This window comes from Rhinatrema bivittatum, chromosome 7, assembly GCF_901001135.1.
Source record: "Rhinatrema bivittatum chromosome 7, aRhiBiv1.1, whole genome shotgun sequence".
Taxonomy (NCBI): Eukaryota; Metazoa; Chordata; class Amphibia; order Gymnophiona; family Rhinatrematidae; genus Rhinatrema; species Rhinatrema bivittatum.
This window is the reverse complement of record NC_042621.1, coordinates 51,442,452-51,463,858: the sequence shown is the minus strand read 5'-3', so window position 1 is coordinate 51,463,858 and position 21,407 is coordinate 51,442,452. Positions and strand designations below refer to the sequence as shown.

General features: G+C 43.1%; 1 protein-coding gene across 3 annotated transcripts in view; it reads left to right on the top strand.

The window, feature by feature from the left end:
• The window catches only part of LOC115095109 (transcription initiation factor TFIID subunit 4-like), a 654,045-nt gene that overhangs the window by 42,030 nt on the left and 590,608 nt on the right, over window positions 1-21,407 (top strand). For all 3 annotated transcript variants that reach the window (XM_029608361.1, XM_029608360.1, XM_029608362.1), the window contains exon 2: window positions 7,062-7,216. In XM_029608361.1, the coding sequence (XP_029464221.1) occupies window positions 7,062-7,216 (155 nt within the window). The remainder of the gene's footprint in view (window positions 1-7,061; window positions 7,217-21,407) is intronic.

The window sequence follows — 21,407 nt, the reverse complement described above, 5'->3', positions numbered from 1 at the left end:
GGTAATCAAATTTGCAGATGATACAAAATTATTCAGAGTAGTTAAATCACAAGCAGATTGTAATAAATTGCAGGAAGACCTTGTGAGACTGGAAAATTGGGCATCTAAATGGCAGATGAAATTTAATGTGGATAAGTGCAAGGTGATGTATATAGGGAAAAATAACCCATGCTATAGTTACACAATGTTAGGTTCCATATTAGGAGCTACCACTCAAGAAAGAGATCTAGGCATCATAGTGGATAACACATTGAAATTGTCGGTTCGGTGTGTTGCGGCAGTCAAAAAAGCAAACAGAATGTTGGGAATTATTAGAAAGGGAATGGTGAAGAAAACGGAAATTGTCATAATGCCTTGTATCGCTCCATGGTGAGACCGCACCTTGAATACTGTGTACAATTCTGGTTGCCGCATCTCAAGAAAGATATAGTTGCGATGGAGAAGGTACAGAGAAGGGCGACCAAAATGATAAAGGGAATGGAACAGCTTCCCTATGAGGAAAGACTAAAGAGGGTAGGACTGTTCATCTTGGAAAAGAGACTGCTGAGGGGGGATATGATAGAGGTGTTTAAAATCATGAGAGGTCTAGAACGTGTAAATGTGAATCAGTTATTTACTCTTTCGGATAATAGAAGGACTAGGGGGCACTCCATGAAGTTAGCATGTGTCACATTTAAAACTAATTGGAGAAAGTTCTTTTTCACTCAATGCACTATTAAACTCTGGAATTTGTTGCCAGGGGATGTGGTTAGTGCACTTATTATAGCTGGGTTTAAAAAAGGTTTGGATAAGTTCTTGGAGGAGAAGTCCATTACCTGCTATTAATTAAGTTGACTATGAAAATAGCCACTGCTATTACTAGCATCAGTAGCATGGGATAGACTTAGTTTTTGGGTATTTGCCAGGTTCTTATGCCTGGATTGGCCACTGTTGGAAACAGGATGCTGGGCTTGATGGACCCTTGGTCTGACCCAGTATGGCATGTTCTTATGTGCTATGGACTGCTTGGCATGTGCCTGTGCATCCATTTGTTCGTCCTGCTTAGGCACTTTGGTTTACTGGGCACCCAAAATGGGCATCTAGTTGGGTGTGCTGCCTGTGCACGTACACATGTGCAAACACTTCTTGGGCGCCAATTTTGGACATGGGGTTTATGTGTGCATATTCCAGGCACGAGTTTGCACCGTTCTGCATGCTTATAATTCTGGCGCCTGCAGCAAGGAAGCCTAAGCACTTATCTATTGTGCTATATGCCACTTCAGGATCATTCAGCTGCAGCTTTCTTTAACCCTGTGCCAACACTGCTTGGATTCTCAGGATGATTTATCCACTTCTGATTTTGCTGGCGATAGTCCATCTACGCGGTCTGTGGGGATTGGGACTGAGGGAGACATAATAAGGGTATTCCTTCCTTTGTTTGTTCTACGGACTGAGTCGTCACGAGCTGCTAGCTCTCAGGATGTCAGTTTTGAGCCTGTGGAGCCTGAAATGGACCCAGCCTCCTTTTCCTGGGTAGAATTCTTTCAAGTTTGGTAGACATTCTTACAGGGACGGTCTTCCGGGTTGCCAGTGCCTACTAAGTTTGGTCCGTGCATTCCAAGTGCTCCTCCACCTGGCTCTGTGGCCAAGTGCCGTCGCATAATGCGGCCTGACTAAACTCAAATGCAGATGAATCAAGACGATACTGATGATGTTCAAGATGATGGGGAAGATTTGCTCACCTTTGGAGCCAAATCAAACTCTATTCTTTTTCTTTCTTAGAGATGAGCTGCCAAGTTTAGTCTCTCAGGCATTGAAGACCCTCGGAGTGGCTGGGACTGACTACTTTTAAAGGTAGAAGGCTTCTTGTTTCTTTCCCCTCCGGGTTGCACTCTAGTTCTGGAATGGAGTATGCCAGAAGCGTCTTTTAAAGGAGCATGCATCTTGGCAGGTTTATACCCCTTGGATCCGCAGATCAGAGAGTGGTTGCATTTCCCTAGAATGTATTCCTTGTGTGTGTTCTGTCATGAACCGTACCACCATCCCGGTAGAGGGAGGTGCGGCACTGAAGAATGCTCAGGATTGGAGAATTGAGACTATCCTAAAGCAACTTATTTGAGAAGTTTTCACCCTTATAGGGGAGATTCTTCCCAGAGGTCTCATTCCTTCTGCAGATCTCAGTCCTTTCGCCCATGAGGATCTCAAAAGGATGCAGACTCTGGAGGTGGAGCCCTTCTGTCTGCCAATGAAAGTTGGCAGGTTCACCTGTTGGTTCAGGAGATAGGTGTCATCTATCCCGTTTTTACCACAGATGGATCCAGATTACTTTGGATCAATGTGTTCTTGAAGCTTTTTGGGATAGGTATGTTCTAGAATTTCTTCACATTCCTCCAGATGCCTTCATGTTCTCTCTCTCTCCTCAGCAGAGGGTAGAAATGGAAGCAATATTACAATGGAGGTTGTACCTGAAAGCGGTGATTCCCGTTCTGGAATCACTGAGGTATGCGTCCTGTTATTCCATTTATTTAGTCATGCCCAAGAAAGAAGGGTCATTTCTGTCTATAGTTGATGCATATTCCCACCCATTGGGAACTTCAGCAGTCCATTTTTGCTGTTCTGGGTCATCCTTACCAGTTTTAGACCTTGCCTTTTGGGCTAGCCGCAGCACCCAAGACCTTTTTTCTTTGGTCATGGTGGTGGTAGCAGCAGCTCTCCACAAGGAGGGCATTCTAGTTCACCCCTGTCTGGATGACTGGTTGATTTAAACCAATACCGCGGAAGAGAGTCTTCTTTCTTCCTGCAGGGTGGTTCCTTGCTACAGGAATTAGGCTCAGGGGTGAATCTGGCCTAGAGTGATTTACAGGCGTCTCAGACCCTGGAGTATCTTGAGGTTCGGTTTGATACAAGACAGAACAGAGTATTCCTGTCACACTCTGTTCCACACGTTGATGCTATGAGTTTGATCCCTGCGGAACCCTGTTTGTCAGACTGTGGGTCTTATCTACAGGTCCGCAGGTTGATGGCTGCCGCATTAGAATTGGTTCCCTGAGAGAAGGGCACACATGAGCTCTCTTCAGAGCCCGTTGATCTTTTGTTGGAGTCTGCAGTCAAAGAACTATGCAGTGAAGCTGTTCATCCTGTTAGAGGTGAGATCTCAGTTGGACTGATGACGCTGGATTGGTTGGTATTCACAACAAATGCTGGCCTCTCCGGGTCTGGGAAGGCTCATTGTCAGGAGATGGTGCTGCAAGGGCGCTAGAATGTAGCAGAGCGGCAGAGGAACATCAACAAATGGGAAGCATAAGCGGTTTGGTTTGACCTGCCAGTGATTCACCGAATGGCTAGAGCAGCTTCTCCTAAGTATATTTGCCTTCTTATAGCCAGAACAACTTCAGAGCAGATTTCCTCATCAGGAGAAACTTGGACCTAGGAGAATGACAGCTGGCGGATGAGGCCTTTGTGCTCCTGGTGAACCTCTGGGGCCTATTGGATCTAGGCCTGTTGGCAAGCTTCAACTGTGTGAAGGTTCCACACTTCTTCAGTCGCAGGCGGGACCAAAAGCGATTGGCATCGATGCTCTTTTTCAGGAGTGGCCATGTGGCATCCTGCTGTATATGTTTCCCCTTGGTCTCTGGTAGGCAGTCTGGTCCAGAAGGTTTACAAGTCAATCAACACCATCCTTTTACTGGTTCTAGATTGGGTTCGAAGGCCGTGGTATGCCGATCTCCAGAGATTTCTGGTGGACTGTCCACTTGGGCTACCATCTCGGATGGACCTTTACATCAGGGGCTCATTCTGCAAGAGGATCCGGATCCAATTCTGTCTTAACCGTTTGGCATTGAAAGGGTTCGGTTGTTGAAGCGCGGGGTTTTTCATCTGCTTTAATTTCCACTTTTCTTCGAACTTGGAAATTTTCACTTCTCTAATCTAGGTTAGAGTTTGGAGGACTTGGAGGCCTGGTGTTCTGAGCGAGGTACTTAACCGCTCAAGGATTTTGGAATTTTTACAGGACAGCTTGTTTAAGGGTTTGGTCAAGTTGCAGCTCTGGCTTCTTATAGGGGAAGAGTCATTGGAGGACCTTTGTCTTCCCATCTGGACGTGTCCCATTTCTTGCAGGGAGTTAAACATCTTCACTCCCCGTTGCAGCTTCTGGTGTCTCTGTGGGACCTTAACTTGGTCCTCGAGTTTTTGGCGGGTCCGACTTTTCTACCGCTGCATATTATTTCCTTGTGGCTGCTTGAAGACAGGTTTTCTGGTAATAATTTAATTGGCACATTGGGTCCTTGAGCTGCAGGCTCTTTCCTGCCGTGAAACCTTTCTGTATGAGTCCGGGTGCGGTTCAACTTCAGACGGTGCCCTCTTTTTTGCCTAAAGTAGTTTCAGAGTTTCATTTGAATCATTCCATTTCTCTGCTTGCCTTGGGCAGGGACAGAGATGAAGACGAGTACTGCCTTTTGCGTTCCTTTGTCGTCAAGCGCGGCAGTGTTAGGAGGTGATTAAGGCTGTTTGGAAGTCTGATCTCCTATTCATGCACCATGGTGGAGGTAAATAAGGAGCTCAGGCGATGCGGGCAAATATTGTCCGCTGGGTTAAGGAAGTCATTATGACAGCTTAAGTGGCTGCTGAAGTTGTCTTACCGAAACAGATTAAACCGCATTCCACGAGGGCTGAGGCGGTATTGTGGGTGGAACTTTGTTTGTTGTTCCCTGCTGAAATTTGTCGAATGGTGACATGGTTTATATTTACACACCTTTTCCAAGCATTACCGCTTGGATGTTAGGGCTAAGGAGGACGCCACATTTGCGTGGGCAGTATTGACTGAACTGCTGACAGCCTTCCTCCTTTTTCTAGATTAATTTTGGTACATCCCACTCGTTGGGATTGACCTACCCAAATGCTAAGGAAGGAGAAATTACTACTTACCTGATAATTTCCTTTCCTTTAGTGAAGGGTAGATCACTCCCAGACCTGCCATCTGCTGCCGGTGTTTGAATTTACGCTTAGCCTTTCTTAGGGCGAGCTATGCAGAGTATGATTCCTGCTCTTCATTGTCAACTAGTAAGTGACTTCTCTAGCACTTAGTTTGCTAGATATGTTCCTTTCTTTGACTGAGTTCAGTGTTCCTGTTGGTTGAGAAACATGAATGTTTGCCTTTCAATAATAATGTTCAAGAATAATCAGTTTGTCCACAGTTTGGCTTTTCCAGAAAATACTGGCGGGGCTGTCTGCTTTTGCTTCGTCTCCATCTCCTGGCAGAGGTGCATAACCTATTCATTGGGATTGACCTACCATTCACTAAAGGAAAGGAAATTATCAGGTAAGTAATTTCTCCTTACTTTTCGGAGGCAAAAATACATTTTCTTTTAAATGCCATTACATACACAGTTTCCAATCTTGTCCAGTTTGGATGCCTCTAGATAGTGTTTGTCCCTGGTTGGTGAAGCTGACATACCATTGGCTTTCTGGTATGATCTGGCCATCTGAGAACCACCAGCTTTACAGCATGCTAGATCAATTACAGAGGGAATAATTTGTATGCAAAAATATATTTTTACTTCCATGGTTAAGAATTTCACTGTTGCTGATTTTTTGCGTTGCTGTTGTTCATATTGAGGGTCATTTTCATCGGCCTGTGCAGGGCCGAATGAAGTCCATCAGCAAAAAGTACATGTGGACTATCTAGCTTGAATATTCAAAGTGAACTGACTCATGAGTTTGCCTTGAACATGAATGTATCTGCATGGAATGCCATGAGGCACACATTTGCATCCTCTCGTTAGCAGACGTAAATACATATCTGTAGATTTTAGCACAAAGTTTTGGAAATCGAAAGGTATGTGCATATTCCTCACTCCGACTTCGTTCCGCATAATGCCTTCTTTCTAATGAATGTAAAAGTATGTGCAGAATCACTTCTGCACACTCCTTAATGTGCAAAATTCCCCTCTCCCCTTCCTCCCCAGGGGCCATTTTTGAAAAGCCCATTTAAATGCGTAATACCAGGTTTTTATGTGCTTAAATACTTTTTTAAATTCAGCCCATTGTATCCCGGGTCGTTTGGCATGCAATGCTTTTATACCAGCGCTTCCCAGACTTTTATCCAATCTGACCCCAGATGCTGACCAGAACAGACCGCTTCTCCCTTCCCTCACCCACACCTTCCTTCCTTAAGGGAAGCGGTGGTGGTGGCAACACATTGGACATTCACAGACCCCTGCCCGCTGCACTGATTTCCTTTCGACCAGGAAGCCTGTGCAGGAGGAGGCGGGTGGGGCCTATTAGCATGAGTCGGCTATCGGTTGCAAGTTGGAGGTCTGTGCAGTAGGAGTAGCTCTTTCTCTCTTTCTTAGCTATTCGGTATCTGATTATTCAGATATACATACAGGCAGTCATATTCACTTTAGGATAAGTAACATCCCTGTGCTGAATATTTTAAAACATTAGATGTATCCTAATCTGACCTCCTAATTCCCTTTAGTGTCACATGTTTTGCTTCATTATTTGTTTACAAATAGCCCTTTCATACATTTTTTTGGCAAATCACTAAGTAGAGTTAATTGGAAGCATAATGTGGAAGTGTCCGTCTTTTCTGAAGTGTGTAGAAAATATTTGTATTTACCTACAAAATAGATAGTAAACACACCTGTTATAGAATTTATATTAATTAAAGTTTGTGTCAGTTTTCTTTATGGTGCTCATGGTTTCCTTTCATGACATTTATTTAAAAGATTTATATCCTGCTACATCCATGGCTCTGGGTGGGTAACATTAGTGCATCTATATAAACCCCCCTCCCCCACAAAGTAAAGACGAACAAACATGAATTGTATGTTGGCATAGTATTAATTGACTGTGACATGAGCAAACATGATAGTAAAAAATTGCTTGTCTACCCATATTTTCATTTATTAATTGGAAAACCAGACATAGGCACTAAAATTTGCATCCTTCTTAGGAGAACATAGTAATGAAATACATATTGTCTAAGTGGCAGACAGGAACTGTGTTAGCATGCTAGTGAAGGTTACAGGATGCACTGAATAATGTTTGCAGGGGTTACTTTATTTCATCTTTTTCCTTAGGGATGGTCCTCGTGCGAACTGAGACTGGACAGCTGGTAATGGTCCCTCAGCAAGCGCTCGCCCAGGCTCACATGCAGGCACAAGCCCAGGGCCAAGGCTCCCCAAGACCCACGGTTCCCAATAGTGGCCCAGTATTTCATTTATCAACAGCTCAGGTACAAGTTTTAAAAATACATCGTTTTGTGGCTAATATGGTCCTATTTCAAATGCGGTCTAATCTGAGAACCTAGTTCTTGGAGCTGGTTCGCTGATGAATCCTGTCTGTTATATATACATTAGTATGTTTTCCTGATCTTCATTCGCTAGTCTCTGGAATTAGGGATTATTTTAAGAAACCGGGAAGATTTTTTCCTGTTAAGAATACCTCTTGTACATAGAATGCTTCAGCAGCAAATAGATTTCATTCTTGACACACACTGTGAAACACCATCGACTAAAGGTTTTATGCGTGTTGATCATAAGTGAGGCAGGTATTCACAGTGGCAAAGGAACTTAGTCATGGAAATGCTGTCTTTTGGAAGTGGTTTGTAATATGTATGCGGACTCGGTAACCATCGTATACCTTTATCTGAGCCACTGTTAAATACATTTCTGGGAAGCAATGCTTACATTCATTTGTTTATAGAGTTTTAAGCACCTTTCTGTAATTAGAATGCAGTGATGTAACAGACCACCTCTGTCCAATCACATTTATTTATTTATTTACGGTTTTTATATACCGATGTTCAATTTAAAAAGAGATATCACATCGGTTTACAATAAGGTACAATAGGTAATTCACTATCCCCTAAAAGGGCTTACAATCTAAAATTTTTGTACCTGAGGCTAAGAGATTACAAAAATAAAACCATCAAAATCAAAGTTCTTAACAATTAAGCAAAAGGTATAACAAGGAGCATATTAAAGAAATAACACAAAGGGTTGCACGAAGGGGTGCTTGCTTGGTGCCTTTCAAACTGTGATTTCAAACAGTCATCTGCCTGCTGAGTGACATCACAAAGACACTGCATGTATTTATGTTAGAAATAAATGTAAAATCTTATTAAGCAAGTATTCATTTATGGTCTGAAGAACTTGCAGAATATAGATATGCTGTTAGATTATAGGGATTATTCTCACTGATCATGTGGGAAAGGGAGAGTTTTCCATACACATGTAACTTGAGCTGTAACAATCCCCTCCCTTATTCATGATCAATGTGCTACCATTTTGTAATATATTCATCATACATATATTCTATAGATTGCATAATCTGACTCTCCACAAAGGTCTGCACTATAACAAACTAAAACAAGTTATAGTTTTAGTACTTCTACTACTACTTAACATTTCTATAGCGCTACATGACATACTCAGTGCTGTACAAACATACAAAAAGTCAGTCCCTGCTCAATAGAGCTTAGAATCTAATAAGACAAACATACAGGACAAGAGACTTGGGGTATAAAGCAAGACAATGTTTAAAAAGAAAAGAAAGTTAACAAGACTAAAAGCAGACGGGCATAAGAATTATAAGTGGTTTCAAAAAGGTGGGTCTTTAAATGGGATTTAAACATGGCAAGAGAGGGAGCAAGACGCACCAGTTCAGAAAGATTATTCTAAGCACACAACACAGCCAGGTAGAAACCATGGAAACTGGAATTGGCAGTAGAGGAGAAGGGCACAGATAGGAGTGACTTATCCGACAAGCGGCATCAGGGGCAGCTCAAGGCAATCTGCCACCTGCGGCAAGGGATCAGATAGTGCCCCCTTGCCATTCCGCCCTCCCACTCATTCCACCCCCTCTCCTCCCTTCAGCCACCGCCAGCCTGGCCTCCGGTGACTGCGATGGCATCTCTCCTCCCTTCAGCCACCACTGCCTTGGCCTCCGGTGGCGGTGGTCCTCCTTCCTTCAGCTGCTGGCGGCGACCCTCCTCTCTTCTGCCACCGCCGGCCTGGGTCAGCTGCTGTGGCAGGGGCAGGCAAGGTGAGACAGATGCCACAGCTGCGTTCCTAGAGGGGCATCTTTTTGCCACCTCAAAATTCTGCTGCCTGAAGCGGCCACTTCACCCTGCCTCATTATAGAACCGCCCCTGAGTGGCATGCACGAGGTGGAGTGTAGAGAGATAAGAGAGGAGAGGTAGTGAGGGGCTGTAGAGTGAAGGCATTTGTAGGTGAGAAAGAGGAGCTTAAACTGTATGTGGGAGCAGGTAGGGAGCCAGTGCAGTGACTTCAGAAGAAGGGTTATGTGAGCATAGCGACTTCGGCGAAAGATAAGTTTTGCAGCTAAATTTAGGACAGTGGAGAGAGATGGGTTACCGGGAGACCTGTGAGGAGCAGGTTGCAATAATCTAAGCGGGAGAAGATGAAAGAGTGGATAAGGGTTCTGGTATTGTGCTCAGAAAAGAAAGGATGGATTTTGGCAAGACAGGACAGAGTCCTGAAATCCAAGCAAGGACAAAGTATCAAGGAGTAAGTGGCGATTAACAGTGTGAAAAGCAGCAGACAGATTAAGGAGGATAAGGACAGAATAAAGACCTTTGGCTTTAGCCATAAACAGTAGCCTTGCTGAGTTTTGCACTTTGCTTATGAAGTACACAAAATTAGGTAGGCCTACAGAGTTAGAAATACACAATGTTATAGTTCATTCTTATAGTAGTGTGCAAGGTGACACAATTAACTAAGAGACAGTGTTACTTCTATTGGGTTTGACAGAATCTGATTAATCCATGAATCTTGTGCCAACTCGAGAGATCTTGCATGCAAGCAGATAATTGAATATGTGTACACTTTAGGAGTGAGTAAAGTGGACTGATTTCCATCTAAGAAAGCCTTAAACGTTGATTGACCTGTTGGCTTGGGGACAGAGTTCTGCATTATGGTACAGAAGTCCTAGGTTCAGTTCCTGGCCCTGGCTTCTGTTTTCAGGGCCAACAAGGAGAAATTAGTCCTGGGGGAATTCTGCGCTACTGTGGAGCGCAGAATTCCCCTCCTGCACAGAATTGCCATTTTTTGCGCAGAATTGCCAAATTCTGTGCAGAAAATGACAGTGGACACCTTGGCATGCTGCGAACGGAGCATGTGAAGATGAAGGCCCCGGTGTGCCGTTCGCAGTGAAGATGAAGGGCCCTGTGTGTTGTGGGACGCACTCCATTCGTGGCAAAGTTGAAGGCCCCAGTGAGAGTGTGTGTGGGAGGGGGGAGGGAGAGAGCAGGGGGCTGAGCAGGAGGGTGAGAGAGCAGGAAGGGGATGCTTGAGTGTGGGTGCCAGAGAGAGGGAGTCTATATGAGGAGATTGTGAAGGAGTGTGTATGTGTGTGAGAGATTGGGAGCTCGTGTATGAAAAAAGGATCATGTGTATGTGAGGGTGTTAGCCTATGTGAAGGGGTTGTGTATGTGTGAGACAGAGCCTGTGTGAAGGGGTGCATGAGAGAGAGACATAGGTAGCCTGTGTGAGGATGGAGCTTGTGTGGGTGTATGCAAGAGAGAGAGCCTGTGTATAGAGGATGTGTGTGTGCGAGAGAGTGAGGGAGCCTGTGTGAGGGGGTATGTATGTGCACTAGAGAGAGGGAGCATCTGTGTGTGAGAGAGGGACAGAAGGAGCCTGTGTGAGGGGCAGTACTGAGAACGGGGTCAAACTCTGGGACTGACGATAGAGTGCAAGGGGTTCAGCCTAGAGGTGGAGGGGGGAGATACTGGCAGATGGAGGAGTTGGGGCCTGAGAGGGCAAAGTGGCCAGGGGTGTAGGGAGAGCAAGTGGAAGGGACACTCGGTGAATTTCTAGGGAAATTCTGTTCAAAATATTTAAAATTCTGCATCTTTAAGTAATAACTTTTTTCTGTATTAATTTAAAATGTAATTACTTAAAGACTGTCATGTAAATTGTGTTATTTTGACGAATATAAAGTTTGCAGAATTTTGTGTGCAGATTTTTAAATTTTTTTGTGCTGAATTCCCCCAGGAGTAATTAATGTAGAGGCCGCTTTCAGGACCTCGTCTCTCACTCAGTGGTGACGCCTACTGGCCAGGTCTTTGGGTACACATACCAGGATCCGGAGGAAGCCACAGTCTAAGGCCTCAGGCCAGAGACTCACCACAACGGCTGGGTTTTGTGGGGGATACAAAATAGGAATGGGGGAAAAGCCTTGGAAGGCTTATGGTTTCATAGACCAGTTTAGGCCAGTTCCAATTGAGCTGGAAGTTCAAAGGACGAGGAGGAAACTTGCAGGCCACAAAAAAAAAAATAACAGTAAAAACCCCCCCAAGATCCTAAACTTGAACCTGTAGACTTAATACACATCTGTGAGTTTGGAAACTTCATTTCATTTTTTTCATTTCATAAAATTTATTGATCGCCTAACGCAAAGTAGGCCTAGGCGATGAACAAAAATACATACATAGTAAAAACAATAAAAAACATACACTTAAGACAAAAATTTTTGTTTCACAGAAACTGGAGAAAAGTACTACCAAATACTGTTATCTATGTCCCTAGATCAAGTTATTTATTATTCGTAAGTTGACATTAACGAGAACTCATAGCAATTACTCTACTCACATTATTCTCTTTTTTCTAATAACCATCTTCTCACTTTCTTTTCTCTGATAACTGAATTACACATACTTCAGGCTGTTACATATTATAAGCACGATGGAGTAAAAACTCTTTAAATTCTAATTTAAATCTTTTAATATCATCCAAAGACCTCAATTCCACAGGAATGAGATTTCCACTGAGTAGGAGCTGCTATGGAAAAAGAGGTCTCCCTCGTACTAAACAACTGAGCATGTTGAACTGAAGGGATCTCTAAAAGATTCAATTGAGAAGATCTTAAACATCTTACAGGTTTTTAAATCCGTAATAATGCATTAAGCCAGTATGAAGAATCTGAGGCAAGAAGCTTATAGACTGTCATGAATCGCTCTGCCCGTGGGTTTTTTCCGCGAGCAGGCTCTGACTCACCACTATGTTGTCTTCACCGATGCGGCAGGACACCGCCGTCGGCCTGCCCACGCGGCCCGGAGGCCGCCCTGCATCCTTCTGGCTTCTGCGGCTGGAGCTGCGGTCTTCTTCGGGGCTGGGACCGCCCCCGACGCTGACTTACTCTTTGCGGCGCTAAGGCCACAGCCCCGGGCTGTTGTAGCGGCTGGAGCTGTCCCCGGGGCCTCCTGCAGCGGCTGGAGCCGCTGTTGACGTTGGGCCTGCATCCCAGGCCAGCCCTGCCTCGTTTGACGCTGTACGTCGGTGCAGGCTGCTGTCCGCGGTCCTGCGCGGCCGCGTCTTCCTTTACAATTTAAAGGGCCAGACACAGGAAGTGTCTTGGCCCCACCTTGATGACTGTTTCCTGCTCAGCCCTATAAAGGGCTGCTCCGTCTGTTGTTCCTGGCCTTGCATCATCGTGGAGTCTTTGCTCTGGAGGCTCCTACCTGCCAGAGCCCTTATAAGGTCTTCCAGTCTTGTGGAGCTCCTCACCGTGATGTCTTCTTGTCATACCATGTCAAGTCTTCGTGCCTGAGGTCCTCGTCCAGGTGTCTCGTTCTCCTTCGTCCTGGTGTTCCTGCCTTCCTTGATGTTCTTTCCTCCGCCATGCCTCGTCTTCGCTCTCGAGCCATCTGGTACCGGTAGGCCGGGGGTCCCTCAGATGCAGTACTCCTGGGTGGACTAGCCTGCCGGTGGACGGTCGTCCTGTGCTCCTGAGCCATCATGTCCCGGATGTGGGTTCCTGTGCTGTCCCGCTCCCGTCGTGGTCCGCGGCCAGCCTTTGGGGCTGTGTAGGGCGCGTAACGGACTGGGTGGTCCGCGACTCAGTCCTGCGGGTGGCCTGAGTAGGGCGCCCTGAGAGACAGTGCCAATGTCCATGCCTCGTGTTGCCTTTGTGGATGTCAAGAGTCTCGTCCTTGGATGCCGTTGCATCAGCCATGTGTCTTCGTTCCTGGATGCCCTTGGATCAGCCACGTGTCTTCGTCTGGATGCCGTCGCATCAGTCATAGTCATGTCTTCATGTCAAGGCCCGTCTGCCCTCAACCTCAGGCCAGGCCTGCTGCTCCATGCTGCTTGCAGCAGGTCCGAAAGGGCCCGGAATGGTCGGAGGACCATTCACCTTCCATCATCCTTGGATGTTAGCCATGGGAGCTTGCCGGCCTGGCGGAGGGTAGACCATCAGCCACGCGGGGCCACCGTCAACCCTTGGCTCGGCCCTGAAGGTCTGGGTCGGGCTGAGGCCCATGGGCACACTGAAAAACACCTTTCTCAACATAGACTATCATGCCAATTTTAAACACAATACACTCGGTAACTGGCAGCCAATTAAGCCTACATAAAGTAGGAGAGATCTGCTCGAACGCTTAGAATGAGAAACTAACCTGGCTGCTGAATTCAATAAAAGCTGTATTGAATGAATCAAACCTTTAGGTAAACCAATAAAGAAATTAATCTAAGGTCATATCCATTAAGTTCATAACTATATAATCAGGTGGACTTGAATCATTTTAATGAATTCTCTCACTGCTATGTGATAACTCACAATAGATTTTAGGATAATAAATTAAAACAAGCTTTAGTAGTCTTGTTGCGTTTTGTGCAAAATGTGAACCTTTAAAATATCCAGGCATGTCTACAGACATCCAAGATGTGACTGAGTACATGGGCCTTACTTGAAGTAATAGTGTCTAGCGATCGGAAGGTGGCAAAGTAATGTGACAGAGCAATTGCTAAAGCCAGAAGAATGCTGGGCTGCACAGAGAGAAGAATAACCAGTAAGAAAAAGGAGGTGGTGATGCCTTGTACAGGTCCTTGGTTAGGCCTCACCTGGAGTATTGTATTCAGTACTGGAGCCCTTATCTCAAAAAGAATAGAGACGGGATGGAGGTGATCCAAAGAAGAGAGACCAAAATGGTGTGGGGTCTATATCAGAAGACTTATGAGGAGAGACTGAAGGATTTGAATATGATTACCCTGGAAGAGAAGAGGTGCAGAGGAGACATAATGCAGACCTTCAGATACTTGAAAGGTTTTAATGATGTATGAACTTCGAACCTTTTCCGTTGGAAAGGAAACAGTAGAACTAGGGGATCAAAATGAAACTCCAAGGGGGAAGACTTAGAACCAATATTAGGAAATATTTTTTCACAGAGAATGTGGTGGATGCCTAGAATGCCCTTCTGGAAAAGGTGGTGAGGATGAAAACAGTAAACAAATTCAAAAGGGCATGAAATAAACAGTGTGGATTCCTAAAGGCTTGTGGATGATAATGAAGAAAAGGATGCATAGGGGTAACTTGCACGGAGCGGCAGTTAGTACCCTTAATAGACTGCATGAGAGATTACTACCATTAACCATTAGTCTTGATGGTTTTGACACAACTGCGATATTGCTCTCTGCTTTGACAGTGTGAGGTGGGAAAGCGGTATTGGATTCTTACGACAGGCAACGCTGGGCCTCAACTTTTACAGTCTGGAGTACTGATATGCTGCAATCAGGGATAAAGCATAGGACTGCAGCTATGGCCAAGCAAAGCACATTCAAGCACCATTGTCTGAATTATCAGGAAGGTTGCTCACCACGTAGAAATGTTGCTAGCAGTAATTTGTTACGGGTTAGACAGTTGCTTGGTTTTGATCGTAAGTATTAATATCTGGACATACCATGTCAAGTGGATCAATTTAGAAAATCATCCACGCTGAACCTCCTTCAAATTGAATACAATTTTGTGTGGATGTTTGCTAGGGTCGCAAACAAAACTATGCAAAATCTTTTGGGTGGATCTCTATTGGTTCAAGAGCTAGAGGCAGCTGAATGAAGGTCACTGTGTGTACTGTGCTCTGCTCAACACAAAACAACCATTTTGTCAAGGCACTGCAGCCAAACAACCCCTGTTAAGGGCCTGAAATTTTGTGGATTACAACCTCTGGTGCTAAGTTCCTATGCAAAGTTTGGAACCTAACATGAGCTTGCCACCCTTTTTATGGACCAGCAAAGTACGTGAAAATTTTTACAAAAGAAATATTAAGCTTACTTTGACTCCTCATTGCTCCTGATGTATACTTCGATTCAGGCCATAACTGGATCAGTAGTCATGGCCCATGATATACATCTAGGATTTTCACTAGGAGGCTTTACAGCCAACTGGAAGCAAAGATATAGTTACATAAAGACATGATGTCACCTTTTTATGCAAATTTTAGTGATTTGTTTTAGTACAAATATCTCTACTGTGTAGTTTTTAATTTTTTTCTTTCTAATATCATTTGAAAGAGCACCTTTTTTGCTACAAAAGTCACCCTGTTTCGTTTTGCACCCAGCCTTGCTTTGGTCAGAATTACAGTCCCAAAGACAAGCATTATTTGCATGCGTGAATGCACTATGTTAAAAAGAGCCATCTTTGGCACCCAACTGTGAAACATGCAAATGAGCTAGAGATGTGAAGTTTTATAATGCAGCTCAGTTTACTGTGCCTACCACACTTTTAGCTTTTGACATACTTTTTTGTTTAGCCGGTCCACATCTATGGAACTCCCTACCTTCCAGTTTACGACTTCAGAACAATACCAAAGCTTTCAAAAAACTCCTCAAAACCTGGCTCTTCAAGCAAATCTATAAGGATGGGATAGGCTAAACCAATAAAAGGGCAACACACCGCTTTCGCACACTACCTCCTATCCATCTCTCACCCTAACCCCCTGCCACTCCTCTCAATATTCAACCCTATCTAAGCACCCTCTCCCTCCCCTCCGAATATCCGACGACCTAATACCATCTTTCGAACAACATGTCTCATGTCACTCAGAGCACTCTATTTAACCTGTTATAGTATTATTATATTATATCGTTACCACAGTGTTCTTATGTTATTCACTGCTAAAGCTGCACCTCTGTTATAGTGTATTCACCTCTGTTTTACTGTACTGAGTTATTTACATTTTGTTGTCTGTTTTACATTAGTTGTCTGTTTTACTGTACTGAGTTGTTCAAAATGTAAACCGGAGTGAAGGCCAACACTAATACTCCGGTATAAAAAAAACACTTAAATTAAAAAAAAAAAGACATATTTTCATAAATTAGTCATCAAAGTCAGTGCAAAACTTTGTATGCTGATTAGTTACCTTGCATTGATTGGTGGTGGATGAGCCTCTGACAGTTCAGCAAAATTGACAACCCCATCACCTAGGGGCCACTGCAGACAGCCAGACAAGGTACCAGCCACAAGTTTCCAAGTTAGTAGATTTTTGACACTGTTCATTCAAGATCAGCAGGAGTTGCGCCAATTTGATTAGCAATGGCCCCTTGTGCGTCACTGATTTTACACTCTGCATAACTCAAATAATTTTGCCTGCTAAACTGCAGAATCGTTAAAGGGGAAATCCAAGAGATGTAAAGTTGGCATTCAGGTTTTCAGCCGCATTGATGAGGTCATCACTACCAGAATCAGATTGAGAACCTTCCCATTCTTGCAATTTTGCATTAAGGTTTTGCCTACAACGTGGACAAAGCTTTTGGCCTGGTTTAAAATCTTTTTTTTTTTTTGTAATAGCTTTCAAATCATCAGCTATTGCAAGGTTGATTGACCGCAGACCTTTGATATTGCTGTGATTCTGCTTCTTGAAGGGATCACAGCAGAATTTCTGTAGAAATGCAGATTTGGTCAGAATCAAAGCTTCGTGATAGGAGCAAATACTGGATTCCACAGACAAACTAGAAAGTCCAGAGCGTCTTTCTATTAATTCTTGATCTTCTAAAGAGAAATCCTTGATGGACTTTAAGTCACTTCCAAAATAAAAACTTGATGGCATTCAGAACCATCATAAATTCCAGAACTACAGGGACCTAATTCGTTGGTATCCTCCATGAGATCAGAATAATTGGTCGCCTAAAGATAAAAAGAAAAAGTGAAATGAATCAAGGAAAATTTGCAAGAACACAACAGAAACAATAATGTCTGTTAAACAATAGAATAAATCAGCTACTTTTTAGAAAGGAGCAGGTGGAAATGATATGTGGACATCGATAGTTTCATTAAAATATATAAAACATCAGGATGGGCCAGGACTTGTCTATCAGAGCAATCATTATACCACAAAGAGCACAATGATGTCACAGGACAGGGCATGTTCCTAAAATCTCTGCCTCAACACGCTGCTAACATGACATTACCATAGTTCCTTGTGAAGGTAATATTTTTGCATGTTCAGGCTTGCATACAGTAAATAACCGCACAATAAAATTTCCATTTTGAGGGGTCATTTATAAAAGTGAGTCGAAACAAGGTGTGTCATAAGCTACAGGCATGGTAAGCACAACAAGCTTCGTCGCACTGTAAAATTTCACATTTCTAGCTCATTTGCGTGATACGCAGCAGGGCGCCAAAGAAGTCTCTTTTTAACATAGTGCGCCCATGCATACAAATGATATATATCGTTGTGACCAAAGCAAGATTGGGTCCAAAATGAAACAGGGTGACTTTTATAGACAAAAAGATGCTCTTTCAAATGACATAAAAAAGAAGAGGTTTAAAAACTACACTCTAGATGTATGTCATGACCATGCCTATTGATCCAGTTATGGTATGAATTGAAGTATACATCATCAGCAATGAGGAGTCAAAGAAGGCTGTAAATTTCTTTTGTAACATTTTTCACATATTTTGATGGCCCATAATAAGAGAGGCAAGTTAACGTTATGTTCCAAACTTTGCACTAGGTCTAACCATCAGGGGTTGTACTAATCCACAAAACTTCAGGCTTCTGAGAGATGTTGTCGGGTTGCAGCACCTAGGAAAAATGGTCATTTTAGGTTGCATAGAGCATGGTACTCAGAGGCATGGTACTGCCTCTAGCTCTCCAACCAATGGTGATCCAGAAGAAAAATTTAGTACAGTTTAGTTTGAGACCCTAAAGAGCATCCATGCAAAATTTTGTTCGACTTGGAGGAAGTTGAGCGTGGTCCCCTGGTCCACTTGATATGGAATGACCCTATCCTTAACATAAGGCAGGGGGGTAACTTGCATGGAGTGGCAGTTACTACCCTTAACAGACACATGGGAGTAACATGAACAGAGTGGTGGTTACTACCATAAGAAACTTGCTGGGCAGATTGGATAGACCATTTGGTCTTTTTCTGCTGACAGTTTGAAGGAGACATTAGCTCAACACAGGCCTCTGCCATGACAGTTTGTAGTACTGAGACCTTTAGGTTTCTTGTGGATGAGAAGTGCTTCCTAAAACCAGGGATTATTTTTTGTTTCAAATCTTTTTAATTAGTTTAAGCATTAAAAAAAAAGTACAATAACAATGAAGAGATGTGACTGAGGATGGTGAATCTGTGCATCCTCACACACAGACCATAGGATCCAAATCATACATTAACAAGCAGCCACCTGGCTAACATAAACAGAGCTGAACCCCCCCGCCCCCGAATCTCCATGCAACAGGTTGTGTCACAAACAGTGATCTAGACAATTTGTCAGTCATGAAAACAACCAGTGAAATTAGGCAACCTTCATTGAAGAACATTCAAGTAAAAACTCTGAGTTCTTTTTTTTTTTAATAATTATATTTTTATTGATTATTTATCATATACATGAATAAACAACAAAAGGTATATTCTGAACATTAAAAAGGAAATATTACAACAGGTATAAATCTTAATAGGATTTACCATTAATATAAACAGAATTCTATCCCACTTCTTGGGGGATGAAAAAAGTAATAAAAAGGAAAATAAAACATTGACCATTGCAGCTGTAAATTACATACAATGAGTACCCTGCTAAGTAACTTGGTAACTTGAAGATTTATCATTCAAGATCATTCAAGATTTATCATTCAAGATTTATCATTCAAAAAACTCTGTCTCACTGGGAAACCTGCCTCCAAAAGATCAAACAGCTTCTCACAAGTCTCAACTTGATACTAAATTCATCAAAAACGGAACTTCTACTCATCACACCAGAAAACAGCTCCATCACACACACTCATCCTACCGTACCAAATACTACTCAAGTGAGAGACCTAGGAGTTCTAATTGACAATCACCTAAACCTGAAAGCGAACATCAACAAAACCACCAGAGACTGCTTTTATAAGCTCCAAGTGCTGAAAAGAATACGACCTCTCTTCCACACACATGACTTTAGAACGATTCTACAATCAATCATTTTCGCAAAGCTGGACTATTGTAACACCATCATGCTTGGTCTCCCTTCATCACACACCAAACCATTGCAAATGGTCCAAAATGCCTCCGCCCGTATACTCACTAACACCAGGAGAAGAGAACACATAATCCCTATCTTGATGGACCTCCATTGGCTGCCCATCCACTTCAGAATAATCTACAAGGCCATTCTCACCATTTTCAAAAACATCCATCAGTTAGCTCCAATCGATCTCCATATCCCCCTCCGATTACACCATTCAACAAGACCGACAAGAGATGCTTACAAAGGATCACTTCAAGTACCCCCAGCCAAAACTACCAGACACATCACGCTTAGAGATCGGGCACTCTCCACTGCCGGTCCAACTTTATGGAACTCCATTCCCCCGGATCTTAGAATGGAACCCAGCATCTCAACATTCAAGAAAAGACTCAAGACGTGGCTGTTCACGCAGGCCTTTCCTAACTCCAACATTATGTAACTTCTCATCAATCAACACGCTCCGCTAGTAATAGCGTTAATAGCCACCCCTTACAATGTTATTTATACATATATATAATTATCTGATCTTCATTTTCCTTCTCACTCCAAGTTATTGATTTCCTTGTTATATGTAACTGCTTTTCTGCACCATTGTTCAAATTGTAAAGTTTGTTATAATTGCACCCCTGTTTCTTGTGAACCAGCATGATGGGACTTCTGTCTTGAATGTTGGTATATAAAAAAAACTTAAATAAATAAATAAATAAATCATTCAAAAAAGTCTCCAAATGAGCTGGATCAAGGAACACATACGGTTTCCCTTGGAAGGTTACTAAACACTTAGAAGGAAATTTAATGAAAAAAGTAGCCCCAATAGACATCGTATGCTGCTTATAAGCAAGAAATAATTTTCTACGAAGCTGTGTTTCACGGGAGACATTGGGGTAAACAAAAACCTTTTGGCCACAAAATTCCATGGATTTAAATTTAAAATATTGTTTAAAAATTAAATCCTTATCCATATCTATTACAAAAGTAACCAACAAGGTATCTCTTTTAGATATATTATCCTGAGAGTCCTGAAGAAACTCTGATACGTCAAGACTATTATTTGAAGCTAAATTATCAAAGCCCCCCGCAGGGCCCTGTATACGTTTAAATTCCGGGAGGTAATAACATTTAGATAACTTAATTTATTTATCATGAGCAATTTGTAAAACTTCACATATATTTCCTAAACAATTCTATAGATGACAATAATCTTGTTTTCGGAAAGTTCACAAACCTTAAGTTTTTATGTCTCATAACATTATCAAGTTGCTCAATTCTATTATGTAGGAATAAGCTGTCTTTGAAATTAGATGCACAAACAGATTGTATATTATTAGTGGTCTGGTTAATGATAGCCATTTGCCCCTCTGTTGCAGCTACTCTGTGTTCCAAGTCCAAAAGCTTATTTGAGGCTTTTATAGAGTAATCACATAATTGAGAGACAGTTTGGGATAAAGTGATCTCCATCCGCGAGACTACTCTCCATATGTCTCTTAAAGTTTCGTTCTCTGGTTCTTCCGGATCACCTGGTAGATGTAACTTATTCTCTAGAGACTGAGTAACTGGTTTAAGAATTGGAACCCTTAATCCAAAATTTTCATTTTCCATATGTTGATGAGTATTCGTCAAAATATCGAAATCATGACCTTGGGCAATTGGAGTGCTAGTAGATGTTGATACAAAACAGTCAATTTGAGAAGGCTGTTGGGGCACCAAGTCCATTAAACTTACATTGGAAGGGGTCCCAGGTAACACCAAACCTCCAGGTGACTCCAAATGAGGTGCAGAGGAAGGAGTCCTACCACCCATACTTAAAGAAAGCTCGCCTGATATTCCAGTTTCTTCCACTTCACTGTTCTCCCTCAGAGCAGTTGATCTTATAAAATGATGATCTAAAGGCCCAGTTATGGGTGGAGTTGTTTAGGGAGTTAAAAAAAAACAACCTTCCCCTTTCTTTTTTTCCCCATATTGACGAAGGGAGAAAATCGTCAGAAGGGGCACGCCCCTTTGGCGAGCAGCTTTGGTGCGCCACCACTTAAGTCCTGTTAAGCACAGGATCCCAGATGACCACCTCTATGCCTGATGGAACGGCCGGAGGCTCCGCTGTGATATCGGAAGGTAATCCCCAGAGACAGGCTGCAGGCACACTGCTTAATTCCTGTTGAGCACAGGGACCCCGT